General features: G+C 37.5%; 1 protein-coding gene across 1 annotated transcript; it reads left to right on the top strand.

Moving 5' to 3' along the window:
* The first annotated feature begins 910 nt into the window (after positions 1-910).
* LOC124413148 (protein TIS11-like) lies at positions 911-11,649 on the top strand. Its single transcript, XM_046893529.1, has 3 exons — positions 911-1,720; positions 10,218-11,254; positions 11,355-11,649. The coding sequence occupies exons 1-2, from the start codon at positions 1,661-1,663 to the stop codon at positions 11,235-11,237; spliced, it is 1,080 nt and encodes a 359-aa protein (XP_046749485.1). The 5' UTR covers positions 911-1,660; the 3' UTR covers positions 11,238-11,254; positions 11,355-11,649.
* The last annotated feature ends 1,839 nt before the right edge of the window (positions 11,650-13,488 follow it).

Raw genomic sequence — 13,488 nt, 5'->3', positions numbered from 1 at the left:
TTAAATTTTTTCCTGAAATAAAATCCATTTCGTGGTAAATATTTTACTCCGTTTCTATCTCTCTCTCTCTTTCTATTTCTAAGGATAAGACGGTGACGTAAATGATACAAACCTGAGGTCAAGCTCGAGTCGCCTTTGTTTATTTCTCGTTCAATTTTCGACATCCATTGTTCTCGACGTTACACGTTACGCGTGTACATACACACGTTCAAAAACACGTTAAACAAGCCAGCCCGGTCACTATGTACGAAAAGAATACCCGCGTTTGCTATTTTCTTCTTGTAATTCGAAAATTACGAGCAGATTCAGCTTTAGCTTCGGCCGCCATTTTGAATTAATGTTGTAAGTCGAATAACTTCGATTAATCGATGTTAGAGAAAAAATAATTGTTTAATCGTTACCATTTTTTATGAAAAACTAGTATCCGCGCAAATTATCTGACAAAAACAAATTCAAGATGGCCGTCGAAGCACCCGCCTGAAGTTGGTCGAAATTCTGAATTTCAACTATAACAGCCTCCCTCCTCCGGGTTAGGAATAGAGAGAAAAATTGCAATTTCAAACGTATGTAAATACCTTCCGAGTGAGTTATATAGTTATATCATCGCTCGTTGTATCGTCGAAATGAATTGCTACCGACAATTGCACGTGTGATAAGTGTGAGAATGTTTGGTCGAATAGTGTAGACGAGAGATAAAAAATGGGTAAATAAATCGGAATTGGGCGAATTTGTAACGGAGAGAAGGAAGTTGGAAGTTCGGAGTCGCCGCGAGGTTCCCCCACCATTTGGTGAGCTTCGAGCGGGGAAACAAGCGAGCGCGACGGTAGAAGGGCGACGATTTGAGGAGGGGGGGAAGCGAGTCGCCGCCTTTCTCGAGACTAGCCTCTCCCGCCGGCTCCGAATGGAGTTCAGTAAGCTGTCGGAAGCTTCGTGAGATAGATCTCGAAAAGCAGTCACCCTCGATAACCGACCGAGTTGTAAAATCAGAAGCAAAAAAGTGCCAAGTTGGTGTTGTTGTTGTTGTTTTTTTTACATATGCACACGCACGCACGCACAGGTAGACGAAAGACACGCGTAGAGAACACTGAAAGTTTCGAGTATCGCAACGCGTTGTTAACGATTCACGATCTCGTCAGATGATAATATTTCTCCTCGTCGTTACATATGCACGTGTATTCTCGTAGTAAAACTCTCATGACGAGAATAAGCGGGTAGAAAAGAAGAAGAATAATAATAAGAAGATAAAAGAGAATTTTAAAGATTAAAAGAAAGAAGTAACAACATCGTCGGGATATATTGTTTTATGGAGAATCTGCGTTAAACGGGTGTGTTTAAATGTAAATTACAGAAAGGAAAAAAGAGAGAGAGAGAGAGAGAGAGATAAGAAGAAAATAACAACGTATATTAAAGTGGCAGTTTTTGTGTACTGAGTTTAAACAAACGTACGGTTATCAAGTTTTTACCATTGATTTCGTCTTTAATAAAAAGTAATCATTTACATAAAACATATACATTTAATATAGGTTACATATTTTATTGTTCAGTTCGGTTTTCATATTTTAAACGTACGATAAAAATCAACGCCGCATCGTAAAGTAAAGTAACCGGCGAACCCAAGAAGAGGAGAATATTCAAGCAGCGGAAAAAAACTGTCGCCAACATGTCCACAGCCGTGATGAGTAATAACTCGATGTTCGAGTGCGGCGAGCTGCTGTTCAAGGTGAGCGTTTACACGATTATAAAATACGATTATAAACAACAGCGACGCTTCTTTAATCCGGAATTATTTACACGCGAGGGGGGGGGGGAATCGGCGACGATATCGCGTCGCTGGCTGGCGATGAGGATTAAAACAAAAGAGCCTCGCGGCAAGAAAAATAGTCCGTGGAGCGAGAGCGAGAGCGAGAGCGCGGGTAAATTGAAACGAGACCGAAGCAACTAACCGAAGAACAACTCTCTCCTCGAGTACGAACGACTACCGCCTTATACACCAACAACGCGGCGCACTCTCTTCGGTTTCACCTCCGAAGGAGGTTTCACCGCTGGCTGCGTGCATCATCCGCGACGTTTCGCTCATCCGAAGCCCGCGTCGCCGGGACTATTTTGTGTCGGCGATACCGAGCGGTTGTATTTTGCGAGAAACTGCAACCCGCGATGATTATCGTCCATTTAACACCCACGTTCAACCTCTGACCGATTCGGCCGTGAACTCCGAGTTCTTCTTCTCGGATTTTACGTGTCGAGTATACTCGGTTATTGTTGATCAGCACGCGGTGTACTTTTGGCGGTTGATCCTATGCTTGTTTCTGACGGCGTAAATATACGCGATGCGGGAATAACCGACCTACGCTAAGCGGTGTGGCGTGTTCATGGAAGGCAGGCAGGCACAGGGTGTCGTACGGTGGCTATTTCCGTGCATCGCCAACGCGCGCCGTGTAATTACCGAACTCCGTAATAAAAGCAGAAAACTCTCTCGTCGACGTGACCAACGCGGTAGAATCACGTCTCAACGAACCATCGCGCGATATCCGGTCGATTATTAATAGGCACCGTGTGTATTTTCATTTCATGTTGATTTTTTCTTACTAGTTTTTCTTCTCTTTTCTTCACACCCAGGATACAAAGAGAGAGCAGAAAGGACGAGTATCTGATCGCGAGACCGAGCTAATTTTCGTTTTTCTCTCTATATACACGATACGGCAAGAGGAGAATACGCTTTGTGTCTCGTATCATCCTCCGCTGCTCGTTTCTCTCCAAGGGGGCGATGTTTATTCCCGAATCATACACACGAGCATTCTCATCTTCTCCTCGCGACGCGGTCGTCGCGTCCTTTCTTGGTCTCTTTTTTCCTGTTCCTTATTCTTCTTCTTCTTCCTCTTCGTCTTCTTGAGAAAGTAGAAAAATAAACCGACGTAGTCGCTGGCTCCTTTTCTTCCCTCTCGTGCCATCGCATCGTCGGGATGGTAAACCGAGCGATTATCCCTGAGCGGGATGTAAATATATATACCGAATACATGTGTGTGCGGAACAACGTGTATCAGAAGCCTCTAGACAACCGAGAAAATTCCATCAGCTTTATTCATCCTCCTAAGTACGCGTCGTGTTAATATAATCGCGCAGCTCGTTACGACCGTCGTCATATTTAGTCGGCGAGCGATCAACAACGATAATAATCGTAACAACGAGCCGATAGCGACAAACAACAATCGGACATGCAGTTCGCGCTCGCTTTTACGCGTTTGAATCAGCGTCGGTACCGTCGTTTTCGCACTTCCACATCGGGGCAGAAAATGATTATCCTCCTATTTTCACGAGAATTACGATTTTCAAATTTCAACAATTTCCAACATCGCTGTGTAACGGTTTTTCTTCGACATGATTCACTTTCCGGCTGACTTCACGTCGCGCCGTGAAACGAACGTTCGAAACGTCGTCCGTCTGCCCGTCGCCGCAGGCTGCCTCGGAATTCGTTTTAAACTCGCGTTGAGTAACATTCCTATTTACTTATTTGCCCGGCGTGGTTTCAACCCATGCGCCAGTCCGTTCGTCCCTGCCCAGGTCGCCATTGAACGGCATCGCTGCTGCTGCCGATGCACGTGTCGGACGGACCTGTTACTCTCCCGTCGTCTCGACGAACACAACACAACACAACACAACACAAGACAGGCACACAGACAGACAAACACGCAACAACGCAGAGTTTGACCCCCGAGCGACGCGTTCCTTTGTGTCCTCCCTCCTATTCGTGTTCCGTCGCGTCGGGTAAAAACTTTTCCCATATTTTTCAGGAGAAAAGAAACCCGACGACGATGTAAAGGGGCTGCTGCACTGCTTGCTGACTGGGAAATAATAATAATGGCGGGGGGGGGGGGATCCATGCACCTTGCTCCCCATTTCTTGCTCTTTATTTACGGTGCATGCATGTAGTACGCACATCCGTTTTCGGCCCGTTGTTGTTCATCGAAAAGTAGAAACGGTTTACGGGTCAGACTATCTCTATAATGGAAAAACACCGATAGCTCGACATTGGAAGGAATTTGAGAAGCGAATCGTTTCGATGTTATCGAATCATTGAATGGAATTCATGCTTGGTGTTGATTCGGTCTAGTTGTGAAGAGTTTAATTAAGTCAGTGATACGTCACTGTAACCATGCGTGGATTTTTTGTGAAATTCAGTAAACCGTGATAAACGATAATTACTCGTTTATTTTCAAGTCTCGACTTTTTGTAGGACGTTTAGGAATTGTACGATTATGATTTTTTCACCTCACGCTTCGTTACCTTAACTTTGATGAGTTCTACCTCTTTGTTTCTAAATCTTCCTCCTCTTCGTCTTCCGATCGTCCTGAAACTGACAATGAGAAGGATCTTCCTTCGGCCACGATGTGTTTATAAATAGAAATCGCCTGTCGCGACTCATCCCCGGAAATTTGTATTCAATGCTTCACATCTTTGCTTGTAAGAATACATACCATTCGACTTGTAAAACCGAGACGAGAACTGAACACGATCTTTTATTCTCGTAGGTGAAGCAAGCTGATCTTAAACTCCAACGGGTATATAATTTCAACAATTTTAGTTCATTCGATCAATTATCTACGTCTGTTTAGCCAGTTGTCAAAATTATATACGTACATACATGCATAAACTTGTTATCGGTTGTTCTGGATTTTATTCTTATAGTTTCACGGAAGAAATTCTGTTCACGTTCGTTCACGTCGTGCAAATTTACAATAGAGATTAGATTAGCGTTTATACGGAAGAACTTCTAACACGAAACATCAATTTTTTCCATATGAAATTACAAAAATCGGAATAACACTGCATTTTTGTTGTATTTAAGAATTTTATATATAGTAAAGATAATCGTTCATTCCGCGGCAAGTTGACTGATAAATTTACACTAGAAGGGAAGAATAAAACGGTAAAAAGAAAAGAAAAAAAAAAAAAAAAAAAAAAAACAACATCGAAACAGTGACCAAGCGATCTGGCAAACAATTGTATAAATAATAAAGTACAGAAGCAGTGTACTTCTCCGTATGCCTAACAAACAGCCGTACAATTGCGGGCGGAAGTTCCTTTGACTTTAGGCCACGGCTAGCCCGCCATGTAACTTGTATATTATACATACATACGTTTGTACGTATATTCATATGTATACGCATACGTCTGTATGATACAAAAGTGTAATAAATAGCGTTTTTTTTTTTTTTTTTTTTCAAATTTATTCCTTTTCTGTTTCTTTCTTTATTACCAACTAGCCAACAACCATATATTATGCATATATCACGTGTATATATGGAAGAGTATAGTATTATTTTTGACGCTTCGCAATGAACGCAACATGTGGTTGGTTGGTTGGCTGGTTGGTTGGTTCATTGGTTGGCGCTTCTCGCTACTCACGATCGGGGAAGTCGCAAAACGGACGGGATTATGGCGCATGTAAAGCACTGAATCACATCCGTGTAACGATTTTGTGCTGCTAGAAGACTAACGACTATTAATTAACACGAGTTAACTGTGAAAGATGTTAAGAGTTATATAGATCTATAATAATAACTTCGTGACTGGGGGGAAATCTTTTTGTTTTCATGATATATATATATATATATATATTGATGATATAGATATATATTACACTGGGTCAAAGTAAATGGAATATATAAATATATTGTATCTGTATGAATACAATGTCCGCAACCGATTGAGTAGATTGAAAATAAAACAGTTGCAACAGCGTTTGAGCGATTGTTGTTATTTTTTTTATTTTATTTTTTTTCTCAACTCCTCATTTTATACTTATTATTTATTTTTTTCTACTTCCACAAACTCTGTTTTAATAACCGTTTTAATTATGATTGTATAACAATAATAACGATGATTATAATGATAATGATCACGTAAAGTGATTTTATTGAAGCAGCGCCACTAATACTACGCAAATATATCTCGAAGTAATTTTGTTTTTTTATTTATCTATTTAATTTTCTTCGATGAATAATTTGTAGATGTTGATTTTACTCTTACCTCTTTTTTTTTTTTTTTTCACGGGTTCATTGATGTACCGAAATTTATAATACGAAAAACGCTGAAAAATTGCTTCAATTTTGAAACTACGAGGTGTTTTTTTTTTTTTTTTTCTTCTTGTTTACATTATTTATTGAAATTATTAGGGAAAGTTTGCAGTAATGGTATAAGTGTAATATTTTTTTTACTTATTTTTTAATTTTCTTTATTTATTTCAATTTAATCCAATAAACACAACTAATAAAACAGCGTGAAATTTCGATTTGCAATTCTCACCATTTGCAATACAAGCTAAGAAGATAAGCTGCGGTCGCTATTATATTATATTATTACGTCTAATATTTCAACAAATTAGAATTACGAGAGTGGTAATAAACAGAAATTCCGCGGGTCACGCGGTCTTTTCAACACACCTTCTCAAGTTCATTATAATTCTACATTATTCTCAGTAAAGTAAGAAACCCGACGACTGTTTCACGAACCGGATACTACGTGTCGTCTTGTATGAATGGGTTTGCGGTAGTAATTTCCGGAAATTATCCAACTTTTAAGCATAACATGCTTCGTCTACATTATGACTTACGGGTGTTACGTAAATTTTGTCACGATGGTGAAAATGTGGGTAAAAACCATAGCCGATACATCGTAGTAAATATCGATTACTCGATTACATATTCAGCAAAAGTAATAATTTCGATAATACCTTTCGATTCTACGTATATAATATTATGGAAAAATTTCAAACTACTTCCCGTCCGATTAATTAATTAATCAATCGTCATTTGCTGTAAGATTGTAAGAATTTCTTCGACGTTGTTCAACCGACAAGATCATCAATGAATTTCTTGTTCTTCGCAGCAACAATACGTACATAATAAAGTTTTAAATAGAATTATTGAGGCATATTAATCCTCTCAATTTTTTTACACTATCTAACATTATTTTATTTACCCATGTGTGTGTGTGTGTGTTTATATATATATGTATATACGTGGGAGTTTTTTGCCGGCTATATTAATTAACGCGTCACGTAAACATATATATATATATATATATGCATATACAGTATAATTATCTAAGAGGTATTATGTATTACATAGACGTTACTATATACGTACAACGTTTCGAATTATTCCGAGATTGTGTTAAAGTCTAAAAGCGAAGAAGCCGGTTGAAAAGCGGCACCGGCAACATCGGCTAAGCGGTTGAATGTTATTAGTATTTCGTAATAGCAGCGCTACTACTAAGACCGGTTCCTAAAAATCCTGTATTTTATGTAATACTTCATCGCACCACACACAGGCTCTATCGGCGACGTTGTTTCGTGACTGCGACGAGTCGTCGAGTCGTCGAGTAGTATCAACGTGTCGAACCTCGCTCGTCTCGCAATTTACATCCGTCCGTACCTAACGAAAATTTTTGCACATATCTCGCAAGATTCCTCTGGGACGAAAGAAGAAGAAGAATAAGGAAAAAAAAAAAAAAAAAAAAAAACTGGACGTTATGTTTAACAAAAATAAACCATTTTATTATACATTTTGCACGATTTTGTTATTTATTTTTTTATTTTTACACACTTGTGTTCTAATTTTTTACTCGGTTTAATAACAGATTTCTCGTGTTTAAAAATTATTCAACTTTTGTTGATTTTTCTTTTCTTCATTGTTTAGCGTTATATAATTATTGTAACACCGGGATACAAAGTGGACAGGGAAATTCAAAACTTGCAATAAATAAAGAAGAAAATTACAAAAGACCGTGTATCTGTTATATTTGAAAAACAAGAAAGAAAAAATAATTACAACTATCAACTAAAAAACAGTTATTCTTCTTTTTTTTTTCTTTTTTTTTTCTTTTATTTATTTGAGCGCAGGCACTTCTAGCCTTTTTTAATTCCCCAATTGCCTCAAACTGTGTGTATATTTTTACGCACATGCGTATGGATAGTATATATTATACGTACATATATAATATATGTAATACATATACTCGTTTATAATTTACGCGTGGTATGTATGAATTACTTGCACAGCCCTTCCCCACTCGCCTCTTTCTGACGTACAGTCGGTTTAGTAATTTTTTCAATGTGCCTCCCGCTGCTGTTGCTGTTGCTGTTGTTGCGCGAGAATTTTTTAATACTGAGATATACGTTTACGTTGTTTTTACTTTCGGTTTTTTTTTTTTTTTTTTTTTTTTGTTTTGTTTTTATTCTGCTTCATCACATGTTTCAATTCGTTTATTTAGTTTATTTTTAAGTTAACACGTGAGAAAAGTCAGGCATTCGCGCGCTTAAGGATGTTTACGGGTTTACGTATATTTTTTATTCACACGGTATGTGCGTGGTTGAAAATTCTTAGTCAATGATAATGTTGGAAATTGTCAAGTTTAACATTGTATGTGGATAAATTGATTACAATGCTGTTGATACATGTGCAGAAATCGGATATAACTTGTTCAAGCTCTTTCGTTATTATTATTGAAAATGTATAAACGTGTATCTCGTTTAATTCCATACGTTTGAAATATTTGTTTTCTTATCAGATTTGAGATTTTTTTTTTTTTTTTTTTTTTTTTGTCCAACATTTAAAATTTCTGCCACACGTCAAAATCATATTATCGTATTCGGTGCAAGAAATTAACCGAATTGCCGACTATTTCATTATGATATGACATTATTTGCGAATACATATATATATATATATATGCTATTGCGTGCGTTATTAATTAGTGCATTTTCTATTTTGAAATAATGTATGTATACATATAATGCATGTAATATGTACACGATATATACGTCTACAAGCCAGCGAAAGTTGAAGTTTGAAAATATCTCGTCCCGCGTTAGGTATTGAAAATTTCAAATTGAAATCGTGAAAGCGATTCAGATTTTCTCTTCTTCTACGATGCTTGATCGCTCGCTACCGGATTTAGCGTCGAAAAACATGAACGATTATCTCAATATCTACGGATGAAGTTGTGGCGGTGGGGGTCGAACGTGGTCTTCGGAAAAAGAAAAAAAAAATCTTAAGTCAAGATAGATTTTGATATTTAAAATCAAAAAGATTAGATATTATGTGTGTATATATATCAAGGAACTACAAACAACTGAGACAAAAAGCAAATAAAAAAATAATTAGAAACCAAAGTATAAGAAAATAAACCAATAATAATAATAATAATAATAATAATAATAAGCACCTCTGCGCACGTTATTTTCGTTTTTTTTTTTTTTTTTTCTTCTTCTTGTTTTCTACTTTTTTTTCCCGCGAAAGGCAAGTAGTAATCTGCACTTGTACAAGGTCGGATAAGCGTGAAAAATTCGTTCCAAGAAGGAGAATCTCTGCTTGTATAGCGAACCTACGGTTGCTTCTTGCTTGCCCTTCGTGAAATCTATCCTTCTTCGTTCCTTCGTTCCTTCGTACCTTCTGAGACAAAGCTTTGAAACAATGGGTTCACCGTTATACGGGATGCTATATAATACCCGTGACCGTGGCGTGCGAAGGGATACGCTGTATACTTATGTATATGGGTGGGTCCCAAAAATTGGTAGGGCCCAAAACCATAAAAATGGTTTATGACCCCAAGCGGGTCTCCCACTCCTTTTCTTTATAGCCATTCTCCTGGAAAACTTGGAGTTTCAATACGGATTGAAATTTAACACTTTAGAAGCTTCATTATCGGTAGATTATAAACGATACAAAACCAAGTTGTGTTATGGCTTCGGACAAACCTTCGAGTTGCTTTTTTTTTTTTTCTTCTTCCCAATTCTTTTCTTTCAATATCACATATTACTCATGATTTTATTGTGTTTTATGATCGATGGTTAGAAATTATTAATCGCTGTTACGAACATTGCCTGTCATCGATTTTGTTAACGTATCGAAATTTTGAAGAAGTTGCGCTTATAAGATATGAGTTAGTTGATGCCGTATTAAAAGTTTACTAAATGTCAAGCCTGAAAGTGCATCTTTAGAAATAATGTTACAAACTTCAATCTGATATATATTTTTTTTTTTTACACATTTGACGAATCGAAACGCTCTACTTTGTTAGATTTTTTAGATTATAAGGGATTTATCAAAAGTCTGTCTAGATAATGATAGTAATGAGATTTCTGTTTAAAAAAGAAAAAATAATAAAGAAAAAGTTAAGAACCGTCCTGACGTTCTTCTTATTCCGTCTGATTCCAGAACGCCGCGCCAGCGAAATCCAAGGAGCCAGTATCAGCACACACGCCGTTAAGACGTAGCTACGCGTCATTGGTAACATTGATAGAACAGCACCGAAAGTTGGACCGAAGCGTCAGCGAGCCGACGTCGCGTTACAAGACCGAGTTGTGCAGACCGTTCGAGGAGAGCGGTGCCTGTAAGTACGGTGACAAATGTCAGTTCGCCCACGGTTATTCGGAGCTTAGAAACCTGGCTCGTCATCCCAAGTACAAGACCGAACTCTGCCGGACCTTCCACACCATCGGTTTCTGTCCTTACGGACCTCGGTGTCACTTTATACACAATTTCGAGGAGGCGCGTATACACAACCAAAAAGTCAGCGCCCAGCTGGGCCAGGCACAGCCGAATATAATGGGTCTCAGTCCGATCATCGGTAGCAGTAACGCGAGTCTAAACTCGGCGGCGATCCTCGAACAAATCGCCGCCAACCACCATCAGCAGCAGCAGCAACAGCAGCAGCAGCAACAGCAACAACAACAACAACAGCAGCAGCAGCAACAACAACTTATGAGGTCCACGTCACTGGGTGCGTACAACCCTTCGATAATGAGATCGAGTTCGATGAACATCGGTTCCTCGGCGTCGCAGAGGGTGCAGAATCACCAGCACCAGCAGCAGCAGCACCAGCACCAGCACCACCAAGCATCGGTGATCGGAACGCGACCAAAGCCGTTAAACCTGAGCCCAACTTTCTCCCTGGGAAGCACAGCCGATTCAGTTTCGCCATCATCGAGTCTGAGCCAATCGCCGACCAATTCGATGGCCAGTTTCTTCAACGACGACGTCACGACGCCCTTCAGCTTCGGTCAGGACTTTACCATCCTGACGAGACACAGTCCAAGTCCTCAGGGACCGAGTCCCATCGTCGAGGATCCAGCGCCCAGGACACCATCACCCTTGTCGCCGAACGCGGAGTCCAGACTACCGGTATTCAACAGAATCAGCAATCCGATAACTGATTTTGAACATTTGAAGATATAAATACGCATATATTTTATATACGTATATATATATATATACATATATATATATATATATATATATATATATATATATATATATATATATATATATATATATATATATATATATATATATATATATGTAAACGATGATATTTATCGCCGTCGGGTATAAACAGCAGCGAACCTCTTATCAACGGGGAACAAACTTGTTTTAAATACGTTACGTGGTGTTTTTTCCCCCCTTTGTTTATCTTTATACGAATTTTTTTCACCAATATTATGATAAGTCATTTTTCGTTTTTTTTTTTTTCTTCTTTTTTCTTGTTCCTTTTTCATTTCATTTTTCATCTTCTTACCGCCAAATCGGCTTTTTTTTTACCCGCGGTGCAAAACGGTATAATAGCACACACACATTTGTATAACAACGACCGATCGATATCTTATTATTATCTATTATTATCTATTATTATCTATTATTATCTATTATCTATTATCTATTATTATTATTATTATTATTATTATTATTATTATTATTATTATTATGTGTAATCGTGTAAGGTTTGTAATATTTGATCGCGCTTATCGGGCGCCTCCGTTTCGCATTTTGCGTAACCTCAGCGTTACGTTACACGTGTCGTTTTGTCTCATTACGCTGGCTTTTCCAATTCTCTGACATTGCAAAAATACTTTTTTTTTTTTTTTTTTTTTTTTTTTAAGAGGTTTTCAATTAAAATACTAAGAGGCATCTATGTATATAGGTATACGTTGGAGTGTGCGTGTGTGTGTGTGTGTGTGTGCCAGTGTGTAAGTGTGTAAGCGTGTAGTTTTTGAGTGTGAAAGACGCGATGATGATTGAGAAGAAAAAGAGAAGGTTCACCTTTTTAGAAAATCATATCTTTAGCGTAGTCTATTTATACATGTACGCGCACACACACACACACACACACACACACACAAACAATCCATATTAGTCGAATACCGCGAGCGTTGTGTATACGTGTGTCTTAGCAATTTCGATAGAGGCGAAAAAAGAGGTGATAGAAGGTCTTTCTTGAATGTTTTTTTCTCTTTATTTTTCATTTTAAATAATACAAACAAGCGTGACATATACATACATAGAGATTTTTTAAGACCAACGTGATTGGTGTTTTTTTTTTTTTTTTTTTGTTTTTTCTTCTTTTCCTCTATAAAATTCTTTGTTTATATTTTCTGTTTTACCGACGACTTTGATTGTATTCATAAAAGTAGATGGAAAAAATGAATTATATATATATGTATATGTAATATGTATGTATATATATATATATATATGTAAGGAAATTTTTACATTTTTAAAATATAATAATACAAGTATAATATGTAATAGTCCTTAGTTTAATTAAGAGAGATGTATAGTCTGAGGCAAATCGCGAAAAGAGTAGGAATGAAATACGGACATGCGAGGGAATTTTTCTTGTCAATTAATAGCAGGTTTGAGATAATTTTTCTTCATGCTTGAATGATGATTTTGTTGTTGTTTTTTTTTTTTTTTTTTCTTCATTTTCTTTTCCTTTTGTAGCTTCTCTTTATTTATATTAACATAAATTTGAATTTTCAAACGAGTATATCGCTTAATAGCTTATTTTAGATATATATATATATATATAGATACGGTGTTTTTCTTTACCGAAAGTGATTGGAAAGTAGCGGGTTATTTATGTACGAAGCCGTGAATTTCTTAGTATATATATATATACATACCGGGTATAATTATGTTGGCGCCGTTTCATTCCGTTTCTTGAAAAATAACGATAAAAGCCTCGGAGCAGGTATGACGTTGCAATATACATGTATACATACGCGCACACACTGGCGAGGATAAACTTTAAACTTTCGGTATATATATATATATATAGATGTTAAACCTTGTATTTTGTATTCTCCTTATATATATATCTATCATATGTTGTTTTATGTATACGTGGAATACACGATACTACGTTTAAATCTATATCGCTAAAAGTTAGGGAAAGTTAATGAACGTGCGAGTGAAGTGATGAAGTAAAGATGAAGTATTCTACGCGGCGAGAGAGAGAGAGAGAGAGAGAGATAGTGAAAGCTGGCGCGAAAGGGAAAGAAGATGAGAACAGAGTGTGAGTGAGACAGATTTACGGTGAGAGAAAGTGCGAGTGTATGTGCAACTTGGTGTGATATATTTATATATATATTTATGTATATATACACACGCGCGCGCACGCATACACACACACGCACAAATATTAAAAATC

Source organism: Diprion similis, chromosome 12, assembly GCF_021155765.1.
Source record: "Diprion similis isolate iyDipSimi1 chromosome 12, iyDipSimi1.1, whole genome shotgun sequence".
NCBI classification, from domain to species: Eukaryota; Metazoa; Arthropoda; class Insecta; order Hymenoptera; family Diprionidae; genus Diprion; species Diprion similis.
The sequence above is the reverse complement of the archived record's forward strand: the minus strand, read 5'-3'. Positions and strand labels throughout refer to the sequence as shown.